Source organism: Macaca fascicularis, chromosome 13, assembly GCF_037993035.2.
Source record: "Macaca fascicularis isolate 582-1 chromosome 13, T2T-MFA8v1.1".
Classification (NCBI taxonomy): Eukaryota; Metazoa; Chordata; class Mammalia; order Primates; family Cercopithecidae; genus Macaca; species Macaca fascicularis.
The window spans coordinates 35,366,304-35,393,193 of NC_088387.1; the positions used below are offsets into that span (position 1 = coordinate 35,366,304).

The 26,890-nt window shown below is 43.8% G+C and overlaps 2 protein-coding genes across 35 annotated transcripts in view; one reads left to right on the forward strand and one right to left on the reverse strand.

The window, feature by feature from the left end:
• Positions 1-1,768: 1,768 nt before the first annotated feature.
• On the reverse strand, positions 1,769-13,802 carry MRPL35 (mitochondrial ribosomal protein L35). The gene is made up of 4 exons (XM_005575376.4): positions 13,748-13,802; positions 6,213-6,402; positions 5,295-5,439; positions 1,769-2,109 (listed from the first exon to the last, which is right to left on the reverse strand). The coding sequence occupies exons 1-4, from the start codon at positions 13,788-13,790 to the stop codon at positions 1,921-1,923; spliced, it is 567 nt and encodes a 188-aa protein (XP_005575433.3). The 5' UTR covers positions 13,791-13,802; the 3' UTR covers positions 1,769-1,920.
• Positions 13,803-17,649: 3,847 nt separating this feature from the next.
• Positions 17,650-26,890, forward strand: part of IMMT (inner membrane mitochondrial protein) — a 52,246-nt gene continuing 43,005 nt past the window's right edge. For all 34 annotated transcript variants that reach the window (XM_065526850.1, XM_074011328.1, XM_005575377.4 and 31 more), the window contains exon 1: positions 17,650-17,776. Coding sequence is in view for 22 of the 34 variants with exons in the window: in XM_005575377.4 (XP_005575434.1) it covers positions 17,732-17,776 (45 nt within the window). In the remaining 12 variants the exon portion in view is untranslated. The remainder of the gene's footprint in view (positions 17,777-26,890) is intronic.

Here is a 26,890-nt window from a genome sequence, read left to right on the forward strand (position 1 = left end):
TGTTGTTATCCTTTCTCCTTTTAATAAACACACACTACTTTTTTTTTTTTTTTTTTGAGACGGAGTCTTGCTCTGTCGACCGGGCTGGAGTGCAGTGGCTGAATCTCAGCTCACTGCAAGCTCCGCCTCCCAGGTTTACGCCATTCTCCTGCCTCAGCCTCCCGAGTAGCTGGGACTACAGGCGCCCGCCACCTCGCCCAGCTAGTTTTTTGTATTTTTTAGTAGAGATGGGGTTTCACCGTGTTAGCCAGGATGGTCTCGATCTCCTGACCTCGTGATCCGCCCATCTCGGCCTCCCAAAGTGCTGGGATTACAGGCTTGAGCCACTGCGCCCGGCCTACACACACTACTTTCAAGGAATCTCCAATAATCCTGGCCTGACATGCTGCAGAACTTCAATTTCATAATTTTACTAACAGAGGAATTTCATCTTATTATCACCAACTACTACATTAAAGTTTCTGAAACAGTAATTCATGCATAATTCTATTTAATAATGGTTTTCAAAGTACTTTGCTGTTTGAAAATGCTTCCCAGATGATTCTGATGGGAGAGTTGGGAACCACTGCCCCTAAACTGTAACCACTCAATTGAAGAGATGCTTCCCTGCCCACTTCAAGTAAATAATGCTTAACTCTTTCATCATTTCTAAAACAACTGAGATTACTTTCTCCCCTTAGTTTCTACAATGATTGTTGAAAATTTGTGGGAAAAGTTTATCCTTACAAATGAAAACATGAAATCTGAAATGGATAAACTAACTTTTAAGAAATACATATCCTTACCTGAGAAGCTGAGGCAGGAGGACCACCTGAGCCCAGGAGTGCGAGGCTTCAATGAGCTATGATTGCACCACTGCACTCCAGCCTGGGCAACAGAGCAAAACTCCTGTCTCAAAAAAAAAAAAAAATACCTATCTTTCAAAACTTGCATAAGAAGCCCTTGTCTTCACTTGTACAGCCTCTTCTGTTTCATGAATGAGCATGCTGAAGGGCTCCTCTCCTCTCTATGAAAAAGTGTTGTTAAAATAAATGAGAAGTGTTATGAACACAATGAACCTGGTGTGTTAGACATTAAGTGTGCTGCCACCCCATGTGAACCTCCAAGTGAAATTGCTCACATAACTCTTTTTCTGCTGCATGCAAACTTGCTAATACAAAGCGGGCTAGGGTGGGCTCCTGACTTAAGAACAGCCAATCCCTACTCTAGACAATGACCCAACCAGACCTAGTATAAAAAGGTAGTCTGACCCAGTTAAATTTCCTTGGCAACTGGACACTAGAGACAGGAGCTGAAGGTCACGATGTAGAAAAGAACCTCAAAGGTGCAAGTTAAAGTTATTCCAAAGGAACAGAAACTGTAAGTATGCAAAAGCTGTGTAGAGAAGTTGGTGAACACAAGAGAATGGAGTTAACAATGTAAAAAGAAGCAAGTCACATGCATGGCAAAGCCTAAGCCTAAACATCCACCTGCCCCTGCTGAGGAGCACCACCCAATTTCTGCTCTTCCTGAGGCTGGGGGGTGATTTCTGGGTGGGAGATGGGTTTGGTGAGGTGGTTCCTGAATTCCCAGGCACATATCCTTAAAATAATGTCATACTGTTTGAGCTAACTTGTGGCTTTTGAGTCTTCTTATGTTTGTCCCACTTGAGATTCCTTGCAACTAAAAGCCTAACTGAAACAACTAGTTAAGCCAATACCATTTGTTAAAAATAATGCACCATTCTAAATTTCTGTTTCTCTAACCAAATCTGGCAAAGTCGGATCCATTAAGTTTTACCCTTTTATAAGTTTAATGTTGTCACTGTATGTTTACATATTCATTGGTACAATTTACATCAAGTTTTGTACTTATCCATTTTTGCAAAGATATCATGTACACAAAGATACATATCCAATAACTGAGAAACAAGTGAAACTTCTATACTTTCAGGTTTGTTCGATCATGATACTTCTGATAAGGATCATCGACATACCAGTTTCGCCTCTTCCAGAAGGACGTCGTCATCTTATCTAAGAGTTTACTCTGGGTTTTATTGCAGAACACAAATTCCCTCAATCGCTTTTTTCTTGCAGGTGTCTTTTTCCATAATTTTTTCTTATAGCCAGCCTGTCAGATATTACAAAGAAATGTAAAGCATCATATTATGTATGAAACAACAGGTATCTTCACAACTCAAGGTTTATAGACCCAATAAGAACAAAAACCACACTTCCATAGGGGCTGGAATATTTCTTGGAAAGATGCGATTCTTTACTGGGCGGGGGCAGGATGGAGAAAGCATGTGTAGTTTGAAAAGAAATAGTAATAAATAATATTTTAGAAAAAAATGTTACTTAAACTCACAGAAAATAAAACTAAATGTGTGTGGCTGGGAAAGTACAAGATAATGACATAGAATTATACTCACTAACTTAACAGGTATGATCTTACTATCTCTTCAGCAATCTTTAACAACGTACTATTATTCTTATTTTACATCTTTAAAAAAAGAAACCATTGATTAGAGAAGTAGCAGACAGAGGTCTGAGGGCCAATAAGAGTTCTTTTTTTGTTTTGTTTTAAGACAGGGTCTCACGCCGTCATCCAGGCTGGAGTGCAGTGGCGTGATCACAGTCACTGCAGCCTCTACCTCCTGGGTTCAAGTGATCCTCCTGCCTCAGCCTCTCATATAGCTGGGACCACAAGTGTACACCACCATACCCAGCTAATTTTTTAAATTTTGTAGAGATGAGGTCTCGCCATCTTGCCCAGGCTAATAAGAGTTCTTAACCACTGTCTTTCCTAATGTAGAGGAGGATGCAGTGCTGGCTAGGTAACAACATTAATATTTCTTAAGCTGAGTATTACAAGAGCTGAGAAGCATAGTTCTCAAATACATTGCTTCATTTATTCTTTTCACACACAAGGGACCAATTTTTATAGGAAATACTTTTCTAAGGAATTATGAATATGGTAAGACTATTATTAGGAGTGGTGAAGGAATGGTTAACCCACATATTCAACCCAGAACTTTCATATACACCCATATAGGTATTATTAATTTTGAATAATTAATTTTTAAAGACAGGAAAGGAAAATTAGATTGAATATAAAAACTATAATCATAGCCTGTTTAAAGTAGAAGGGATCTTAGGTGCCACCCAGCTTAACATCTGGCTAAAACCACACAGTGAGCCCTTGGGTCCTTTCAAGCCAAGGGTTCTTTATGGCACAATACCAACTGAACAAAACCATGGCTCTTTGCTGAGAATGTGCCTTGGGTTTCTGACATGTCTTAGTATCATCACTGTGACCATCAACTTCTATAAGGACAGTGATGAAATTAGGAAAGGTTATTTAATAGTTCTGGTTTTAAAATGCTAGAAGTTAGATTTTTGCTACTCACTGCTTACAATTTTAAATGCAAACATTCAAAGCCAAATCTCCACATCTGTGTAATAATTTTATAGTTTGCAGGCCAAACTGGGTTACTATGGATCTCTGACGTACAAACACTTAATTTGCTGCCCTGCCCATTACCACCAGTATCCTTTAAAGATTATTCACGGAATGGAACCACTGTGAAAATGCTTGAATTTTTTTACACAGTCTCTAGATTCAAAAATGGAAGGAGGTAATAAACAATAAATATCAAGGACTGCTGGATGAAACCGTGTCATGGAAGATACTTTGTTTTACACATTAGTATGAATTAATCTACCCAGATTTTTTGTTTTTCTCTAAAAATTAGATTTTGAAGAGGCAGGGCATTCTATACCGGGTATACTTTCGGGAGCCCTGAACTGAAGCTAGGTACTATGATTGGAGAGTATGATCAGGTCCTTTACAGTAACATGAGGGCTCCAGAGCCCAGTGAGAGGGATATGGAAAGGAAGGCAAGGAAACCCACCCATTTCATTTTACCTAGGGCTGGAAGAGGACCTGGAAATAATTGGTATAAAAACAAAGTGGGGGCTAGGCGCCATGGCTCATGCCTGTAATCCCAGCACTTTGGGAGGCTGAGGCACGTGGATCACTTAAGGTCAGGAGTTCAAGACTAGCCTGGCCAATATGGTGAAAACCCGTCTCTACTAAACATACAAAAATTAGCCTGGCATGGTGGTGCATGCCTGTAATCCCAGCTACTCGGAAGGCTGAGGCAGGAGAACGGCTTGAGCCCGTGAGGCAGAGGTCACAGTGAGCCAAGATTGTGCCACTGCACTCCAGCCTGGGCAACAGAGTGACACTCTGTCTCAAAAAAAAAGAAAAAAAAAAAAAACCACACACACACACACAAAAGGGAAGAATGTTTCCAGTGGTCTCAAATTCACAAAACTCAGAACATTAGACCTTTAGTTTAGCTGCTTATGGATTATATGAGCTTCTGCTGACTGGTGTAGGAAACTACCCACCAGTGTTTCAACAGAGATAAGAGCTGAGAGTTCCAATCAACCCATTTATCTACAAATTTAGGACTGTTTATAAAACAAGGGAGAATCCTTTCAACCTTTCAAACATCAAGAAAGTTCTACCAACTATTTTATTTTTACAGGGAACCAAATTTTGATTTTTAAAGATTTAATTTCCAAGTAATAAAAGGGAATTACGATTTGGGCAGTTACTGTATCTCAAAAATGGTTTTGCAAAACTGGTTGGTCTTTCTTTTTTTTTTGAGATGAAGTCTCACTCTGTCACCTAGGCTGGAGTGCAGGGGCGTGATCTTGGCTCACTGCAACCTCTGCCTTCCAGGTTCGAGCGATTCTCCTGCCTCAACCTCCCAAGCAGCTGGGATTACAGGCACCTGCCACAACGCCTGGCTAATTTTTCTATTTTTAGTAGAGATGGGGTTTCACCATTTTGGCCAGGCTGGTCTCGAACTCCTGACCTCAAGTGCCTTGGCCTCCCAAAGTGCTGGGATTACAGGCGTGAGCTACATACAGTGCCTGGCTGAATTCTGTTTCATTTTAATCTGCTCACGCTCCTTTTTTGTTCGAGATGGAGTCTCGCTCTGTGGCCCAGGCTGGAATGCAGTGGTTTGATCTCGACTCACAACAACCTCCACCTCCTGGGTTCAAGCAATTCTCTGCCTCAGCCTCCTGAGTAGATGGGATTACAAGTGCCTGCCACCACGCCTGACTAATTTTTGTATTTTTAGTAGAGACGGGGTTTCACCTTGTTGGCTAGGCTGGTCTTGAACTCCTGACCTCGTGATCCACCTGCCTTGGCCTCCCAAAGTGCTGGGATTATAGATGTGAGCCACCACGCCCAGCCTCGCACTCCTTTTTCAATTTAGTAACAGTGTGAAGACTCACCTTTCTCCTCACCCATAGGCCACAATGAAGTCGAAGAAACCTATGGATGACAGCTTTCACAGTCTTTCTCTTGCCTTTTCTTGTACTGAAGTATGTTAGAGATCTGACTGGTAGCTTCAGGACACTTGGAAGCACGGGGGCCAATCTAAAAATATATTTAAAAATTTTTAGTATATAATCAGACTGATTACAGGATTAAAATTCGTATCTCCACTGAGAAATGAGTAAAGCTGCTCCAATGGGATGGAACTAACTTTTCATACACAATATTACTTCCAATGACCCATGACATTAAGCATAAATTAGAATAGCAACCATCACCAACTTGCAAGTCTTCTAAAACCTACCCCCTCAATTTCTGTAAAATAATTCATTCTATTATCATCGCTTGATTTCTTATCCATCTTCTCATCAGATTGCAAACTCCTTGAGGACTTCAATTTGTTTACCTTTGTGTCCTTTTTGCCAACTACAGTGCTAGGCACCCAGGGGTGTTTAACTGGATATTTGCTTACTGAATGACCAACACATGCAGCCCATCCTTACAAGCTGAGCATCTTGTGCACCCTCCACTTTGGATGACAGCTTCCACGCAGGAAAGCACACATACAACATCAGAAGCGTGCTGTATTTGGCATTTTCCTGCCGCAGGCGCCTAGATACATGGATGTCAGTCAGGGTCTCCCACTCAATCAAGCAGAATTCTACATAATTAACTGCAGGTAGGCAAAGAATACCACCTACTTCTAGGATACCTTTGCAGGCATGAATATCTTGGAAAGTTTGTCTAAGCATCATGTTTATTGAAATATACTCTACCAATCAGGCACAGTGGCTCACACCTGTAATCCCAGAACTTTCCAGCTACTCAGGAGGCTGAGGCAGGAGAATATATACCCACAAAGAAATATACTCTACCTATTAAGGATCTCTGAAGTATGCCCACATGTCAGGTTCCTCTCAGATGTGGTAAGTCTGGGAGTGGAAGAAACAACTGGTGTCTGAATATGACTAAAGCGTCCAGTGGACAATGCAGAAATAAGAGAGGCATTCTTGACACAGCTGCGATAGGTTGAAGATGCCAAAATATTCAGGGGCCGTAGGATTCCTGTAAAGATAGGAGCGTATATACTTAATATAATACTCCAAAATATGCATCCAGATATTAAAAATTAAGAGATGTATCAATGCCACCAAGTATTAAATACAATTAACGTGCCCTGAGCATCAGATTCATCTGTGAAGCTTTTACCACTTTACTAAGGTAGAACCATAAAATAATTACCGATTTTATGTATACAATTCAACAATTTTTGGAAAATTTAGAGAGCTGCACAATCATCGTCACGATCCAGTCAGATGTTTGCTAGCTCTATGTCCAGTACTAGGAGAAAAAGATGTGTGTAACATTTATTCCCACCTCCCAGATCTTATACTCTGGTGAGACAGAACTCCCACACACAGTACAATGGCAGGTCAGGGATGCACTCGACAAGAGTAGCGAGAGAAAGATTCTCAAAGGAAAGAGAAGAGGCACTTGAGTTCTCTAGAAAGTGAAAGTGCTCTAGAAAGTCAACAGGCCCTGTAGTCCCAGCTACTGGGAGGCTGAGGCAGGAAAATGGCGTGAACCCGGGAGTCGGAGGTTGCAGTGAGCCAAGATCGCGCCACTGCACTCCAGCCTGAGCAACAGAGACTCTGTCTCAAAAAAAAGAAAATGAACAGAACCTTAGAAGAGGAGGAACACATTTCAGGCAGGACGAACAACATAAGCAAAGGCATGGGGACTGAAACAAATACAGGTGACCCTTGAACAGCATGGATTTTAACTGCACAGAGCCACTTACACACAGATTTTCTTCAAAAACAGTTGTACCTAGTGTGCCTGCCTTTCCAGTCTCCCCTTCTACCTCCTCCACCTCTTCTTTCTCTGCAATCGTTTTTTTTTTTTTTGCGCAGAGACAGCAAAACCAACTCCTCCTCGGCCTAATCAATGTAAAGATGATGAAGACCTTTATGATGATCCACTTTCACTTAATGAACAGTACCCTATTTCTCTTTCTTATGACTTTCTTTTCTCTAGCTTGTTTCATTGTAAGAATACAGTATATAATACATATAACATGAAGGATATATGTTTTTAAAATTCTTTTTTTGAGGCAGGGTCTTACTCTGTGGCCCAGGCTGGAGTGCAGTGGCACAATCATAGCTCACTGCAGCTTTGACCTCCTGGGCTCAATCCATCCTCCCACTTCAGCTTCCCAAGTAGCTGGGACTACAGCACGTGCCACCATGCCCGACTAATTTTTGTAGAGACAGAATTTTGCCATGTTGCCCAGTCCAATCGTGAACACCTAGGCTCAAGTGATCCACCTGCCTCAGCCTCCCAAAGTGTTAGGATTACAGGTGTGAGCCACCATGCCCGGCCTCAGAATGTTAATCAATGGTTTATGTTACTGGTAAGGCTTCTGGCCAACAGTAGGCTATTAGTAATTAAGTTTTGGAGGAGCCAAAAGTTATACTCGATTTTCAACTGCTTGGGGGTTGACACCCTACCTGCTGTGTTGTTCCAGGGTCAACTGAACATGTATGGGTTGAGGACCAGACCTGCCTCAGAGGCTGAGACTGCTCGCCTGACTATCAGAGACGCCTTGGGAGAAGTAGTGGGCAGTGGGGTGGAACAGGTCAGAAGGCAGATTTCAGACAGCCTAGATGTGTGGTGTGAATGAAGTCCTCTTATCAGTCCTTCCAACTATGGCCAGACTAATAGTTCATGGCTGCAAATCAGAATCACCCGTGGAGCTCTGACTCCACCCATAAATTCTGACTGAAGTCTAGTGTGGGACTCAAAATTGTGCATTAAACAAGTTCCACAGGATGATGAAAATGTCCTCAGAACTTAAAGTATAAAAAAAAAAATGCACTAATACAAAACTAAAAAAAAAAAAAAAAATAGTCCTACAGCTGGAATGTGGTAATGGTTGTACAGCTTGCTAAATTAATTAAAAAATCATAAAACTGTACACATAAAATGGGTAATTTTATGGCATGTAAATTCTACCTCAAAAAAGTTGGTTAACAAAAATACTCCAGCCAGGCGAGGTGGCTCATGCCTGTAATCCCAGCACTTTGGGAGGCTGAGGCAGGCGGATCACCCAAGATCAGGGGTTCGAGAACAGCCTGACCAAAATGGAGCAACTCCGTCTCTACTGAAAATACAAAATTAGCCGGGCGTGGTAGTGTGCGCCTATAATTCCAGTTACTCGGGAGGGTGAGGCAGGAGGATCACTTGAACCTGGGAGGAAGAGGTTGTAGTGAGCCGAGACCGCACCACTGCACTCCAGCCTGGGCAACAAGAGTGAAACTCCATCTCAAAAAAAAAAAAAAAAGAGAGAAAAATACTCCACCTGAGTCTGATGCTCAGCTGGGACTTAGAACTACTCTCCTATTTTCTACTGCACTGATTTCAGATAATAAATGAGGGGCCATGTTCATACAGAAGTGCTAGGATTTGAATCAGATGATTTGGGCTCATATTCTAGCTCTATGACTTCCTTGCTATGTAACCAGGGGCAAGTTACTTAACCTCTCTGTGCCCCAGTTTCCTCAAATTTAAATGAAGTTAATTACAGAGAGATAATGAGACTTGAATGAGATGAAGCATGTAAAGTGCCTGGAGGAGTAGCACAGAGAAAACATTTAACGAATGCTAATGGCAGATAATAAAGAAGAGGGATACTTAGCAAAGATGATACAGGTTGAATATTATCTGAAACGCCTGTGACCAGAAGTATTTTAGATTTTTTTAAATTTTGTATAAAGGAGATATCTTGGAGATGGGACTCAAGTCCAAACACGAAATTCATTTGTTTCATATACATCTTACACATATAGCCTGAAGTTAATTTTATACAATGTTTTAAATAATTTTGTGCATGAAACAAAGTTTTGACTGCCACCCATCACATGAGGTCAGGTAAAGAATTTTCCACTTGTGGGCCAGGCATGGTGGTTCACGCCTGTAATCCCAGCACTTTGGGAGGCCGAGGCAGGCAGATCACGAGGTCAGGAGATCGAGACCATCCTGGCTAACACAGTGAAACCCCGTCTCTACTAAAAATTCAAAAAAAAAATTAGCTGGGCGTGGTGTGGCGGGTGCCTGTAGTCCCAGATACTCGGGAGGCTGAGGCAGGAGAATGGCGTGAACCCGGGAGGCGGAGCTTGCAGTGAGCTGAGATTGTGCCACTGCACTCCAGCCTGGGCAATAGAGTGCGACTCCATCTCAAAAATAATAATAATAATAGTAATAATAATTTTCCACTTGTGGTGTCATGTTGGTACTCAAAAAGTTTCAGATTAGAGATGTCTAACCTGTATATTAATATGTGGCCATCAGTGATAACAGGGCCAGGTGTGGTGGCTCACCCCTGTAATCCCAACAATTTGGGAGGCCAAGGCAGGTGGATAACCTGAGGTCAGGAGCTCGAGACCAGCTTGGCCAACATGTGAAACCCCGTTTCTACTAAAAATAGAAATATTAGCTGGGCAGAGTGGCACGCACCTGTAGTCCCAGCTACTCGGAGGCTGAGGTAGGAGAATTGCTTGAACTTAGGAGGCAGAGGTTGCAGTGAGCTGAGATCATGCCACTGCACTCCAGCCTGGGTGACAGAACTAGACTCTGTCTCCAAAAAAGAAAAAGTGACAATTTGCAACTGAAAAGGGTAGTATAAACATTGGTGCAGAAAACTGATGAGACAGCCCTTACATAGGGTCTTGGAAATCAAATAAATAAGTTAAAGAACTGAAAAGATGTGCAGATATAATAAGGCAGGAGGTAATCTTTGGAAGATTAAGTGCATTGGAGGACTGTAGACAAGAAAATGTTCCAATTTTCATAGGTCATCAGATTTTGGTATCTCTTAGTTAAAAAATTTTTTTAAAAAACTAAGAAATTCTTTTGTTCTCAATTTCTATGAAGATCCTGAGGCTGCATAAGACATATTTATCAATTTTCGCAAAAAACAAGCTGGGAACGATGGTTTGTTAACGTATTTGTGAAGAGACAGAGTATCAGAACTCCAAGTGATCTCAGTAAGAGAGAAAAACAGATAAAAACCAACAAGATGAAATCAGGAATAAATACACTGAAGTTAGAGAAAATGGTTACGGGAACAACAGGAACTGGGAACTTGGTTGAGAGCAGTTCATGGGAAAGTATATGGGGAGGCTCTATCTACTGCACCTTCTGGTGGACCAATCATGTGATTAAGCCTGTGAGGGAAACCTAACAGACTAGCTTTGTTAACAAAAGTGCAGGCCGGGCGCGGTGGCTCAAGCCTGTAATCCCAGCACTTTGGGAGGCCGAGGCGGGTGGATCACGAGGTCAGGAGATCGACACTATCCTGGCTAACATGGTGAAACCCCGTCTCTACTAAAAATACAAAAAAACTAGCCGGGCGTGGTGGCGGGCGCCTGTAGTCTCAGCTACTTGGGAGGCTGAGGCGGGAGAATGGCGTGAACCCAGGAGGCGGAGCTTGCAGTGAGCCGAGATCACGCCACTGCACTCCAGCCTGGGAGACACAGCGAGACTCCGTCTCAAAAAAACAAACAAACAAACAAACAAAAGTGCAGTACATCAAGGGAAATAACTAATTTCCTTCAGTCCTCTGCCCCTGTCTGGGCATTTTCATACAGACTAATCTACTCTAAACACACTCTTGTATAGAGAACACAGATGTTTTCACCAAAGAGGTAACACAAAACCAGAGCTTTGAAAGAGTAAGAAGAGACAGAGGGAATAGGATGTACAAAGGTGATGATGTACATTTGGGGAATCACATTGGCCCCATGTGGCATGAATCAAAGGAATGAATGGGGGACATGAATTGCACTGGATAGGAGTGGAGCAGAGTGTGACAGTATCGAAACCAGGAGTCTTCAAGATTTTTGATCCCATGTTTCCTAAAAGAATTTTGAAAAACTGGCCGGGCGCGGTGGCTCACGCCTATAATCCCAGCACTTTGGGAGGCCGAGGCGGGCGGATCATAAGGTCAGGAGATCGAGACCATCCTGGCTAACATGGTGAAATTCTGTCTCTACTAAAAATACAAAACAAAATTAGCCAGGCGTGGTGGCAGGTGTCTGTAGTGGGAGGCTGAGGCAGGAGAATGGCATGAACCCGGGAGGTGGAGCATGCAGTGAGCCAAGATCGCACTACTGCACTCCAGCCTGGGTGACAGAGCAAGACTCCATCTCAACAACAACAACAATAAAGAATTTTGAAAAACTACCCTTTCACAAATTCTTAATATCTAAAATATCAAATAGTTTAAATTGTTAAAAAGCCTATAATTTCCAGCATATTTAAAATACTGACATTTAAAAATAAGCTGTCACTTCACTCTTTAAATTGTTTTCAGTAGAATCTAAATTAATACTAAGTTGATAACTACCTACATCATCTATTTAAAAATTACAAGAACTATAAATTCAAGTAGATGAAAAATAACTTTTCATCAAAGGGCACTCCAAAATAATGTAAAAGACAAGCCTGAGAGGGAGAAGATAAAGGACACACACAAACGAAAAACAAAAACAAAACAAAAACTAAATAAGACAATCCAATAGGAAAATGGGCAAAATATTTAAGTGGATATTTCATAAAGGAAATTCAAAAGGCCAATAAACATGTGTAAACACACTACAGCTTGTTACTAATCAGAGAAATGCTTATTTAAAGCATTTTAAATAATGCTTTAAATAAGTATCTCAGTACCTTTGCAATGGTATCTCAGTGAGCTACCACTGCAAAGCCACCAGATTAACAAAAATTTGTAGGTCTGACAATATCAGGTATTGGTGAGGATGTGGAGCCCCAACAGTTTGGCAATATCAGGCAATGCTGAATATATACATATTCTCTGACCAGGCAATTTCACAGGGAGTTTCACACACACCCACATCCTTAGAAACAATTAGACTCATGCGCCAGGACAAGATCAATCAGCTTTGTACATAATTGCCCCAAACTGGAAATGGAGAATTGTGGAACAGTCATACAATATTATATAGCAGGCTGGGCGTGGATCGCCTGAGGTCAGGAGTTCGAGACCAGCCTGACCAACATGGAGAAACCCCATCTCTACTAAAAATACAAAATTAGCTGGACGTGGTTGCGCACGCCCGTAATCCCAGCTACTCCAGGGGAATAACTTAAATCTGGGAGGCGGAGGTTGCAGTGAGCCAAGATCGTGCCACTGAACTCCAGTTTGGGCAACAAGAGAAACTCCATCCCTCCGCCCAAAAAAAAAAAATAATAAAAATTATATATCAATGAGAAAGCATTACAACTACGCAAAATGAATGAATCTCACAATGTAAAAGGCACTAAAGAGTATATACTGTATGAATTAATTCATGTGAAGTTCAAAACCAGACAAAACTATGTTCTTGAGAGATGCATATATAGATGCTAAAACCTACTATAGGAAAAATAGGCAATCTAATAGTAACTATAAAAATGAGAACAGTGTTTATATCTGGGGGGGAGTAGAGAATTTTGATATACAGGGGAGAGAGGTGGTGCACTGTTTTGACCTGAGTGTTAAACAGGTGTTTGCTTTAGAATTGTTAAACCATTCATGCATACTATATAAAATTTTCTTCGTATGTATTATATTTTGCGAACACAAAAAATACTTCACATAAAAAAAGCTTTTCTCTAACGGGAAAATTTACATCGTTGCTTTTTCTTGACTGATCTCGTATATTCTCCCACAAAATGTTATCCTAACTTAATATATTTTGTGTGAAAGTAACTTACTGAGCATCTTATGGTATTTAGATGATTTTTAACTTTGTGCAACAAGTACTTAACGTGACGGCAACTGAATTTAGTCGCCTTTACTTCTGCTGTCTCTCAGTCAAGAAGTTCTCATGCCAGCCCTTGTGCCGGGGGCTGTAGTTAAAAATTAAATTGGCCTTCAAGCTTACCATGTGTCAGGCACTGCCCAAGACGCTTTACGTGCATTATCTCATTTAATCCCCAGGTAGGTGGTATGACCCCCATTGTAAAGGTATATAATCTGAAGTTAGGAGAAATTAATTCTCAAGGTTAAAGGTCCAGAATGGCGGGTCCTAGCCTCCAAATCAGAAAGTTAGGTGAGACTTTTTGGTCTCCCTCGCCCCCTCCGTTCCAGTTTCTCTGGCTTGTTTTCTAGGGAAGAAAAAGCTGGTAAGGAAGTGGAAAATGCGGGACACACAGGCCCGCGTGAGTCCGAGTCAAGGAACCTGGTACAGGCTGCCGGTCACACCGCCCCAGAGAAAATTGGGCTTAACCCTCTTATCTTAAATAATGACCCTTTTTGCTTGTTAACCTCCCTCTAAACGCCCATTCTATCCCGCACCAGTTCCCCCTCCTGTGAAGGCATGCATGGAGTATGTCGCTCTCCACTGACCTGAAGCTGCTCTCACTGCACCAGCAAAGACAAAGGAAGCCATCTTGCCACCCTCGCCTACGGCGGCCGCTTTGGGTTTAAAAGCACAACCGCAAAGGGAATGAAGGGAAAGCAAGGAGGCGGAGTCAAGGAAGAGGAAAATAACAAAGGAGTTGTCCACTCAACCTTTATTCAATGTGATCTGCCGGGTTCCGCTCTTCGCCGCTGTAAAGAGTGCCTATAGAAGGTTCCACAAAATTTATTATTTAAAAAAATTCTTGGGGCCGGGCACGGTGGCTCACGCCTGTAATCCCAGCACTTTGGGAGGCCCAGGCAGGCGGATCACGAGGTCAGAAGTTCGAGACCAGCCTGGCCAACATGATGAAACCCCCGTCTCTACTAAAAATACAAAAAGCAGCCGGGCGCGGTGGCAAGCGCCTGTAACCTCAGCTACTCGGGAGGCTGAGGCAGGAGAATCGCTTGAAACCGGAAGGCGGAGGTTGCAGTGAGTCGAGATCGCGCCACTGAAATCCAGTCTGGGCGAAAGAGCGAAACTCCGTCTCAAAAAAAAAAAAAAAAAAAAAAAAGAAAGAAAGAAAAAAAAAAAACAAAAATTCTTGCCGGGCGCGTTGGCTCACGCCTGTAATCGCGGCACTTTGGGCGGCCCAGGCGAGCAGATCACGAGGTCAGCACATTGAGACCATCCTGGCTAACACGGTGAAACCCCGTCTCTACTAAGGGGTACAAAAAATTAGCCGGGCGTGGTGGCACGCGCCTGTAGTCCCAGCTATTCGGGAGGCTGAGGCAGGAGAATCGCTTGAACCCGGGAGGCAGATGTTGCAGTGAGCCGAGATCGAGACACCGCACTCCAGCCTGGGGTACAGAGCGAGATATAGGGGGTGTTACCTTGGAACACTATTGTTGCCAACTTGATCTCCCACCTATGGTGGCCACTTTGAGTCCAAAAATAGGCACATACGCTAGACAAGTATATTGAGACATTCATAAAAGTTCTTTGAATTGGCAATGGGAGTCATTGCACACTTTTTTTTTTTTTTTTTTTTTTTGAGACGAGGTCTTGGTCTGTTGCTCAGGCTTGAGCGATCACAGCTCACTGCAGCCTCGACCTCCTAGGCTCAAGCAATCCTCCCACCTAAGCCTCCTGAGTAGCTGAGACTACAGGCACACACCACCACACCTGGCTAATTTTTAATTTTTTTGTAGAGACCTAGCTCTCACTATGTGAGCCCAGGGTGGTCTCAATTGTTTGGTCCTGGAATCAAACATTTCTCCCACCTCGGCCTCCCAAAGTGCTAGGATTACAGGTGTGAGCCACTGAGCCTGGCCTCACTGCACATTTTTGAACAAGTGAGTGATTTGATTTAAATTTTGCTTTTTAGAGACAGGGTCTGAGTGCAGTGGTGCAATCACTGCAGCCTGTAATTCCTGGGCTCAAGGGATCCTCCCACCACAGCCTTCCAAGTAGCTGGCACCATAGGTATGCACAATCATCCCCTGCTAATTAAAAAAAAATTGTTTGTAGAGATGAGGCCTCGCTTTTTTTTTTTTTTTTTTTTTGGAGACACTCTCGCTCTGTTGCCCAGGCTGGAGTGCAGTGGCACAATCTCGGCTCACTGCAAGCTCCGCCTCCCAGGTTCATGCCATTCTCCTGCCTCAGCCTCCCGAGTAGCTGGGACTACAGGTGCCTGCCACCACGCCCGGCTAATTTTTTGTATTTTTTTTTCAGTAGCGACGGGGTTTCACCGTGTTAGCCAGGATGGTCTCGACCTCCTGACCTCGTGATCCACCCCCCTCGCCCTCCCAAAGGCTGGAAGAGGTCTCGCTCTTTTGCTCAGGCAGGTCTCAAACTCCTGGGCTCAAGTGATCCTGCCACCTCAGTCTGCCAAAATGCCGGGATATGAACCAACACACCCAGCCCCTGACAACTTTTTTTTTTTTTTTTCTGAGACGGAGTTTCGCTCTGTGCCCCAGTCTAGAGTGCAGTGGTGTGATCTCTGCTCACTGCAACCTCTGCTTCCTGGGTTCAAGCGATTCTCCTGCTTCAGCTTCCCAAGTAGCTGGGATTACAGGCGCGCACCACCAAGCCCAGCTAATTTTTGTATTTTTAGTAGAGAGGGGTTTCACCATGTTGGCCAGGTTGGTCTCAAATTCCCGACCTCTGGTGATCCGCCCGCCTCGGCCTCCCAAAGTGCTGGGATTACAGGTGTGAGCCACAGCGCCCAGCTTCCCTGATAACATTTTAAAGCAAAAATATTGACAACTTGCATGTGGAGAGTGAGGACTCTCCACATAGGTTATGAGGGGTTGGGAGACTAATTTTGAGGTTTGAGATCTTGAAGCTAGAGAGGTTGCTAATGATGTTCAGGTGCAAGTTGTGGCTGTGATGTACATGACTGAAGCAGGATGAAAGCGTTCGCTGGCATTGAGAAGTTCAAAGCCAAGGGTGTTAGAAAAGTCATCACACCGGCACCATTGGGCATGACAGCAGTGGGCAGGGAGGCAGCAATTCAATCTAAAGAAAACGGGAGACTGCTCTGGAAGCTAAGTGAAAGAGATACGAAACTGAGTATATGTAATTACTGTAGTCCCCTAAAAACCATAGAAGATATACAAACATAACCCTTTGATTTTAGATAATTTTCAAGTCTCTCTCTCCATGTTACAAGTCATAGCGCAGCCTACCTCTACAGAGAATACATACTGTAATAAATTACCCAGTTAAGACTTGGAATACTTTGCAAACTCAGTACAAGATAGAAAAGTTAGTTTCCACGATATTGCAATAAGATGTTAATAATATTAATACTAACGTATTAATTCTGGAGCATACATGGAGTATTAATACCATGCTTAATATTTAACGTTTTATTTTGATTATCGAATCAATGGAATACTTTTTTTTTTTTTTTTTTTTTTTTTTTGATACGGAGCTTAGCTCTTGTTGCCTAGGCTGTAGTGCAATGGCATGATCTCAGCTCACTGCAACCTCCGCCCCCGCCCCGCCCCGCCCCGGGGTCAAGCAATTCTCCTGCCTCAGCCTCCCGAGTAGCTGGGATTACAGGCACCCGCCAGCATGCCCAGCTAAATTTCTGTATTTTTTAGTAAAGACGGGGTTTCACTATTTTGGCCAGGCTGGTCTCGAATTCCTGACCTCAGGCGACCCGCCCGCCTCGGCCTCCCAAAGTGCTGGTATTACAGGGGTGAGCCACCGTGCCCGGCCCAGTGGAATACTTTTAACGGTGCTTCTGCGCTGACTTCCCATCTTCCAACCCATCCACAAATTGCAGCCAAAATGATATTACTACAGTAAAAACTTGGAGAACGCAGTGTGGTTTAATCTGGAAGAGCAGAAGCTGTGGAGTCCAAAGGACCCGTGTTCCTATCCTTGTTGTGCCACTTGACACGTTCCACACAAGGGTCCCTACAGTGTTCGTTCACCGTTTCCAGCAATCAGGATGACTCCCTGAAGGGCCGTCAGACGAAACAAACGCGCAACCTGTGACAACTGCATTGTTTACGTAACTTTCGCCAAATAGGCTCCTTCCTACGAAATATCTAGCTCACAGAGCCAGGTGAGATTCTTTTTTGCTTTAATTCTCTGAAGAGCCACAGATGTCCATTTTCCACGTGAGTCTGAAGACTGGATTTCAGAACGCTCTCCTTCCAGCCGCGTTCACCTAGTAACCCCAGCTCCGGGCTAAGGACCTGCAGCCCGAGCGCGACCCGGAAAAGGAATCCGCCCTTTTCGCCTCCTGCGCACCAATCGCCCGGCGTTGGCGTTTCCGCAGCCGGGACAGAGCCCACCCTCTAAGAGCCGCCGAGTTGCTGCGGGCAGAAGGGGCCGCGCGTGCGCAGTGGCATCGGCTGCGCTTCCGGTGCGCCGGGCGCGGACGCGGGTACGCACACACGCAAGCACGCGTCCACTTAACTCGCGCCGCCTTGGCAGCTCCCGAGTCCAGCAGCAGTGCCGTCCGCTCGACCGAGATGCTGCGGGCCTGTCAGTTATCGGGTGTGACCGCTGCCGCCCAGGTGAGCACTGGGGCATCCGAGGGCGCGTGAGGAGGCTGACCTAGGACCGCCAGCGAAAAATGGGGGAGCCTTGGGCCCTGCCTAGCCTCCAGGACAAAGGCGAGTCTCTGGGCTACCCTCGTCGGGAGAGGCCCGGGCTGGCAACGAGGCAGCCACCAGGGAGTTCGCCAGACTGGGATGACTTGAGGTTATTGCAGCAGCGGGGTGAGGTGTGGAGAGTAGCGGGAGGCGCGGCTTCGAGGGCGTGCAGTCCAATCAGCGCCGCGCTGCCCCCGTCCAGGACCAATCCTGACTGCTGGCGTCTGTGTCGCCGGTTGGGCGCGCGATAGGTTTTTAGTGCTGAAGGTCGACGGGGGAGAACTACAGTTCCCGGCAGGACGAGCGGAGCCGCGGCTTGTTGCATCCTTAATAAGGAGGTGCCTGGACTTCTAGCGAGTGTCCACATTTTAGGGGTCAAGGTTGTAATTATCTGTGAGGGACTGCCTTTCTTTTCGCAGCTGGGAACACTTATGCACTATTCTTAATCCAAACAAAAGCGAAAGATTTTCCTTTGTGGAGTTGAAACTCCTGGTCTTCAAGGAAAGACAGGAGTCATGACCTTGTGGCTCATTTCTGAGATTAGGACAGGGATCTGTGTCTCCAGGCGCTGGGACTACTTTGACATTCAAGAAGCCTAAATACCCAGTTACTTTTAGTTTTGCGTAATTGCCAAAGTTACTTTCTAAAATTGAAAATAAAAAAGCCTGTTTCCATTGCTCACGATTATCAGAAAGTTGATATTTTGGCAAAATGTTGTAGATAGCAAAACAAGTACTGTGACTAAAGCAGTAAGTGAACAGAATCCCTAGGAAGAGTGAGTTAGAGATCATAAAAGTCAAGCTTTGTTTTTTCAAGTTCGCTTCTCTTCCTATTTGCTGCTAGGTAACAGAAGCAACCCCTTCCATAGGAAAGTGGAACGAACCTACGTTAGTTTTCTATTGTACGTAACAACCACAAATTTAGCAGAACCTTACGGGTTCTGTAGGATAGAAGCCTGGTCATGGATGATCTGTGTTCTCCCCTCCAGGTCACACAAGGCTGCAAAGTATTAGCCATGCTGTGGTTCTCATTTGGAGATCTGGGTCCTCTTCCAGGCTAATGCAGTTTGTGGGCAGAATTCAGTCCGTTGCAGTTACACGACTGAAGTCCCTTTTTTCTTGCTGCCTCTTGTCAGCCACTGCTCCCAGCTTCTACAGCCTACCCACAGTTCCTTGCCTCAAGGCTTCCAGAGGCCATTCATAACATGGATGGCTGCTTTCGTGCAGGCTACCAGGATCTTGCCTCTCTAACTTCCAAATTTCTTTTATTTCGGTCTTTCCTCTCTAGACCCAGATTTAAAAGGCTTGTGTGATTAGACCAGGCCCACCTGGATGACCTCCTTTTCAGTTAATGCAGAGTCAAGTTTTTGGGATCCCATTTGGGAAATAAGAAAACTAATTAAAACTTTGTAATAAAAAATGAACCCTTTTATAGCTCTGAATCCAGATGTCTAAACTTCCTGAAATTGCTATCTTGTAAAATTCTTTGGTTTATTCTCACCATCTCCTCAATCATTCTGTAGCATTTGACATCTGCTTTATGAGGCTCTGCACTTTTGGCTTCTCTCAAGTCATATTTTGGGTCCCATCTAGTTTTCCCTCACTGAGTCTGCTGCTTCTTCGTACCTCGAAATATACACCTTCTCATCTCTCCCTGTCTCTATAGACTCTCCAATTTGAGATTACATCAACTGTCAGAACTTTAATCCCCAAGCAGATGACTCTCGAGCCTTATCGTATTTGATTGTGCCAACTTATCCAGAATATCTCACGTGTCAAGATCCTTTCCACTTTATTAAACCCCATCTTTTTTTTTTTTTTTTTTTTTTTTTGGATACGGAGTGTCACTTTGTCACCCAGGCTGGAGTGCAGTGGCGCAATCATGGCTCACTGCAGCCTTGACCTCCCGAGCGCAAGCAGTCCTCTTACCTCAGCCTCCTGAGTAGCTGGGACCACAGGCATGTGCCGCCATCCCTGGCTAATTTTTTAAAAAATTTTTGTAGAGACAGAGTCTCTCTGTGTTGCCCAGGCTGTTCTCAATCTCCTGAGCTCAAATGATCCTCCCACTTCTGCCTCCCAAAATGCTGGGAATATAGGTGTGAGCCACTGTGCCCAGCCAACCCCATCTTCTTAAATGTCTTACTGCTTTTACTGTTGCCTCCTAGAGTCCATTCTTTAGGAGGGAATAGTAAAAGCAGTAAGACATACAGTAAAAGGCTTTTTAAAAGGCAAACATGCAAACATGAGGTCATGCTCTTTAGAGACATCCCATCACTTTCATAATAAAATCTAAACTGCTTACCATGGGCCCTTGATCTGATTCTTCTCGTATTTCGTTTTTCTACTGCCTCACTCATATTCTCCTGGTAATCTCCAGCATGTGCCTCACTGCCTTTTCATCAGTTGTTTCTTTTGCCCTGAACTCTTCTCACACATGTTTGCTTAGCTTATTCCTTTCAGGTGTTTTTTCAAATGTCACCTTCCCTTCAGAGAGGGCATCCTGATCCAAAATAAAATTCTCACTACTCTGGCCTTCCTTGCATCACTATCTTTACCCCATCCTACTTTGTTATACTTTGTAGCTCCTAGCACTACCTGATGTTATAATGTGTACTTATTACACAGTTTCCACCTTTAAAAAGTAAGCTCAACAATGGAACTGTGTCCATATTGTTTACTGCTGTATTTCCAGTGTTGACAATAGTCCCTAGCTCCAAGTAGATGCTCAGTGAATGTTTATGACATATAAATGAAAGAATGAATGTGTTCATAAATTTTTTTTTTCTTTTTTTTGAGACGGAGTCTCGCTCTGTCGCCCAGGCTGGAGTGCCGTGGCCGTATCTCAGCTCACTGCAAGCTCTGCCTCCCGGGTTCATGCCATTCTCCTGCCTCAGCCTCCCGAGTAGCTGGGACTACAGGCGCCCGCCACCTCGCCTGGCTAGTTTTTTGTATTTTTTAGTAGAGACGGGGTTTCACCGTGTTAGCCAGGATGGTCTCGATCTCCTGACCTCGTGATCCACCCATCTCGGCCTCCCAAAATGCTGGGATTACAGGCTTGAGCCACCGCGCCCGGTCAAAAATTTTTTAGAGATGGGGTCTCATTGTGTTTCCCAGGCTGGTCTTCAACTCCTGGGCTCAAGTGATATGCCTACCTCGGCCTCCCAAAGTGGAATTTTTCTTAAATCTGCGTAAGTGGATGTGACCTCCCTTTAAACATCCCATATATTTTCAAACCTCTGATTATGTATTAAGGTTCTCCAGAGAAACAGAAACAATAGGGATGTGTGTGTGTGTGGTGGGTGTGTGTGTGTGCACGCGTGTGTTGAGATAGGGTCTCATTCTGTTGCCCAGGCTGGAGTACAGCAGCGTGATCATAACTCAGTGCAGTCTCAATCTCCTGGGCTTAAGCGATCCTCCCACCTCACCTCCTGAGCAGCTGGGACTACAGGCTTAGGCTGCCATGCCCAGCCAATGTTTTGGACTTTTAGTAGAGATGGGGTCTCGCAATGTTGTTCCAGCTCATCTTGAACTTCTGGGCTCAAGCAATCTCCCGACCCTGTCCTCCCCAAAGTGCTGGGATTACAGGCATGAGTCATAGTGCTCAGCCTAGGAAGATTTATTTATTTATTTATTTATTTATTTATTTTTGAGACGGAGTCTTGCTCTGTCACCCAGGCTGGGTTTGGCTTACTGCAAGCTTCGTCTCCCGGGTTCACGCCATTCTCCTGCCTTAGCCTCCCGAGTAGCTGGGACTACAGGTGCCTGCCACCAAGCCCAGCTAATTTTTTTTTTTTTTTTTTTTTTGTATTTTTAGTAGAGATGGGGTTTCACTGTATTAGCCAGGATGGTCTTGATCTCCTGACCTCGTGATCCACCCACCTCGGCCTCCCAAAATGCTGGTATTACAGGCGTGAGCCACCACACCCGACTGGAAGATGCATCATAAGAACTCTACTCACACAGTTATGGAGGCTAGCAAGTCCAGAATCTGCTGTGTGGGTTGGCAGGCTGGAGACCTAGGAGAGCCAATATTGCAGTTTCAGTCCACTGGCTAGCAGCCTGGAGACCCAGGAGAGTGGATCATGCAGTTTCAGTCTGGAGGCAGTCTGCTAGAGAACTGCCTCTTGCTTTTTGTTGTGTTTGAGCCTTCAACTGATTGAATGAAGCCCACCCATGTTATAGGGCAATTTTTTTTTTTTTTTTTTTTTTTTTTTTTTTTTGAGACAGGATCTTGCTCTGTCACCCAGGCTGGAGTGCACTGGTGCAATCTCAGCTGACTGCAACCTCCATCCACCAGGCTCAAGCCATCCTCCCACCTCAGCCTCCTGAGTAGCTAGGACTGCAGGCATGCACCACCACACCCAGCTAATTTGTATTTTTGTTTTTTCTGTAGAGACAGGGTTTTGCTGTATTACCCAGGCTGGTCTGAAACTCCTGGGCTCAAGCAATCCACCCGTCTTTGCCTCCCAAAGTGCTGGGATTATAGGAGTGAGCCATCATGCCTGGCCACTAGTTCACCAATTAAAATGTTAATCTCATCCAAAAACACAATCCAAGTTGACACACAAAATGAACCATCACAGATAATATCTACCTTATTCTTTGTTGTTGTTGTTGTTGAAATGGAGTCTTGCTCTGTTGCCCAGGCTGGAATGCAGTGGTGCGATCTCGGCTCACTGCAACCTCCGCCTCCCGGATTCAAGCAATTCTCCTGCCTCAGTCTCTCAAGTGACTGGGACTGCAGGTGCGTGCCACCGTGCCCAGCTAATATTTTTAGTAGAGACAGGGTTTCACCGTATTAGCCAGGATGGTCTTGATCTTCTGACCTTGTGATCCGCCCGCCTTGGCCTCACAAAGTGCTGGGATTACAGGCATAAGCCACTGCGCCCGGCCCAGTATCTACCTTATTCTTTATGTTTGGGCTTATCATCCTTGCATGCCTTAGATGTGGGTATTCAGTAAATGTGCTTTAGAACTCTGGTCCTTCCTGTTTTTGTTTTTTTTTTCTCAGACCTAACACCATCTTTCTTCTGTTAGTCCCAGTGTTGCATTGCCAGGCCCAGCCTTTTTGAAGTGGTCATTGAGTTGGAGGACATGGGCTTTCCACCTAGCCTAGCCCTCTCTCAAACTACAAAGTGATCATTTATATATGGAGTAGTCTTTCCTGCTTATAACTCGAAAGAAGAAGAAACATTATTCTGGAGGATCAACCACGCCAGCTTATTTAAGACAGGTTTGATAACCCAGCTAGTTTAGGATTGAACTTGTGTGGGGACATGAGCTATCATCTTCTAGAATTCCTTCTTTCTGTTAGGATTATGAAACATTATGTTGCTCAGTGATAGAGATAGGCAGCCAACCGCACGTGCTAGAAAGTAGTTTAGTAGATCATGTGGCCAGGTGTTTGCTTCTACCCTTGCTAGAATCCTCTTTATTATTCCTTTTTTCATATCTGTAGACCAGTAGCCTTCAAACCATTTTGAAATATATCTTACGCCTTAACTTACTACACCCAAGTGATAACGTATAAAATATATTCACATATATGCAGGGAAAGCTAAAGTATCAAGTTCCTGCTTTTGTCATATTGATAAGTATCTGCCATTTCTATAATTAAAGAGCATGTTTTTCTCCTAGAATAGAATATGTTTATACTGAAGTGTAATGCTACTTCATTGTAAAACTGTAATGTAAAATGTAGAATTTCATGTAATGAAATTTAGTGTAATGTAAAATTTCAGTGTAAAAACTTACTCGATTTTTTGTGGGATATACTTTTTAATCTTAATGCATGATTCATATAAACTATTTTAAATTAACAGCAGGAAAAGTTAATTTGTTACATATCAATCTATATTTCAAATGTAGAACTGCCCATTAACTTATGGGTGCCTTTTTCATTTGTGTGGCAGGAGTCCTTATGACAAAATCCACAAAAATGTTATCAGTTGACAGCAACCAGCAGTCTGTGGAGGAAACCTGGAACCTCTAATTAGAGTTCACACAAGGCAGCTCATACTGCAGGCTCCATCTCCAGGTTGTCATGCTAGATTGTGGTTTCTTTATGTCTTCACTTTAGTTTGGTAGAGCTAAGGAACAGATGGTCTGTGTAACAACATTAATCATGGGGCGGGTCACTTGAGGTCAGGAGTTCAAGACCAGCCTGGCCAATGTGGTGAAACCCCCACCTCTACTAAAAATAGAAAAATTAGCCAGGTGTGGTGGCAGGTGCCTGTAATCCCAGCTGCTCGGGAGGCTGAGGCAGGAGAGTCTCTTGAACCCAGGAGGTGGAGGTTGCAGTGAGCCAAGATCACGCCATTGCACTCCAACCTGGGTGTCACAGCAAGACTCTATCTCAAAAAAAAAAATTACGTGGGAATTGTATGTTTCCTTTTTTTTTTTTTTAATATCACGTTTCTACAGGTTAGAAGCAGCAAGGCTAACCTTATATGTCTAGACAGATTGCTTTGAAACAGTGTTGTCCCTTCTATGTCATAGGTCCTTATTAATAAAAAGGAATTCCAGGGCAAAAAAGTAGCCAATATTTTGTGTGTTAATGTAGGATATTTAGTTTATATTGATAGTTTAGTACTTAAGAGAGCTCTGGAGACAGACCTTATGTTTGGCAATGGTTTTTAGCTGTGACACCAAAAGCACAAGCAACAAAAGAAACTAAAGATAAATTGGACTACATTAAATCTTAAATTTTTGTGCATCAAAGGGATAGCTGAGAGTGAAAAGAATGAAAGTATTTTAATGGATACTAGATATTTTGGATACTAGACCCTCATCATATCTGATGAGGTGTTCCTTTTTGGGTAAGGAACTCCTGCAACTCAGTAACAAAAAAGACTAGCCAAATAAAAAAATAGGCAAAGGGCCCAGGCTCTGTGGCTGATGCCTGTCATCCCAGCACTTTGGGAGGCTGAGGCAGGCAGAATGCTTGAGCACAGGAGTTCAAGACTAGCCTGGACAACATGGCAAAACTCTGTCTCTACAAAAAATACAAACATAAGCTGGGTGTGGTGGCATGCATCTGTAGTCTTAGCTACTCAGGAGGCTGAGAAGTGGGAGGATTGCTTGAGCCTGCGAGGTCGACGTGGCAGTGAACCATGATGGTGCCACAGCACTCCAGCCTGGGTGACAGAGTGAGACCCTGTCTCCAAATATATACATATGTGTGTGTGTGTGTGTGTGTGTGTGTGTATGTGTATGCGCAAAGTACTTGAATAGCCATTCATCCAAAGCAGATATACAGATGGCCAAGAAGCACATGGAAAGATGCTCAACATCCTTTGACACTACGGAAATGCAAATTAAAACCATGAGATACTCAGTTCACAACCACTAAGATGGTTATAATAAAAATGGAAAATAACAAATTAGCTGGGCGTGGTGGTACATGCCTGTAATCCCAGCTACTTGGGAGGCTGAGGCAGGAGAATCACTGGAACTTGGGAGGCGGAGGTTGCAGGGAGCCGAGATTGCTCCATTGTACTGCAGCCTGGGTGACAAGAGCAAAACTCCGTCTCAAAAACAAAAACAAATGTTGGGGAGGGTATAGAGAAATTGGAACCCTTGTACATTGCTAGTGGGAATGTAAAATGGTACAGCTGCTATGAAAAAGTAGTTTAGTGGTGCCTCAATAATTATTATTATTAGTAGTAGTAGTATTTTGGAGACAGAGTTTTGTTCTTGTTGCCCAGACTGGAGTGCAATGACGCAATCTCGGCTCATTGCAACCTCTGCCTCCTGGGTTCAAGGGATTCTCCTGCTTCAGCCTTCTGAGTAGCTGGGATTACAGGCATGCGCCACCACACCCAGCTAATTTTGTATTTTTACTAGAGATGGGGTTTCTCCATGTCCTGGGTTCAAGGGATTCTACTGCTTCAGCCTCCCGAGTAGCTGGGATTACAGGCATGCGCCACCATGCCCAGCTAGTTGTGTATTTTTACTAGAGACGGGGTTTCTCCATGTCCTAGGTTCAAGGGATTCTCCTGCTTCAGCCTCCCGAGTAGCCGGGATTACATGCATGCGCCACCGCACCCAGCTAATTTTGTATTTTTACTAGAGATGGGATTTCTCCATGTTGGTCTGGCTGGTCTCGAATTCCCATCCTCAGGTGATCTGCCTGCCTGGCCTCCCAAAGTGCTGGGATTACAGGCGTGAGCCACCGAGCCTGGCCGTGTCTCAGTAATTTAAACATAGAATTAAACATGACCCTGAAGTTCCCTGCCAAAAGAATAAAAAACTGGTGTTCAAACAAAAACTTTTAGATGAATATTCATAGCAACATTATTCACAATTCACAGCCAAAAGGTGAGGCAACCCAAATGTCCATTAACTGATGACTGGATAAACAAAATATGATATGTTTATGTGATAAAATATTAGATTCAGCCATAAAAAGGAATGAAGTACAAGCTGCATATATGATACATGTTACAATGTGGATGAATCTTGAAAACATTATACCAAGTGAAAAGCTGGGCAAAAAGATGTACATTGTGTGATTCATTGATACAAAATATCTCAAATAGGCAGATTCATAGAAACAGAAAGTACATGGTGGTCGCCAGGGTCTAGAGAGAGAGGAAAAGGGGATGACTGCTTAATGGATGTAGGATTTCCTTTTGGGGTGATGAAAATGTTCTAAGATTAGATAGTGGTGATGGTTGTTGTACAACATCGTGGATGTACTAAATACCATGGAATTGTGCATTTTAAAATGGTTAGAATGGTGAATTTTATGTTACGGGAATTTTGTCACATAGAGGAAAAAAAAAATAACACCTGCCACCAGGTATTTGCAGATGGCCTGAAGTATAGAGGCAGAGCTAGATACACACATACACACCCTAAACTTGAAGAGGCTTCCAGTGGCCCAAGATAGGAAAATTTGATCAAATAGACAGTAATTGCAAATGGTTGAAATCCATCTTAAGTGTTTAAATCCATGAATTTAAAAAGGTCTGTTCTTACCAGTTATAGCTGCATAACAAGCCAACTTGAGCTTGGGGTAAAATAACAATATTTA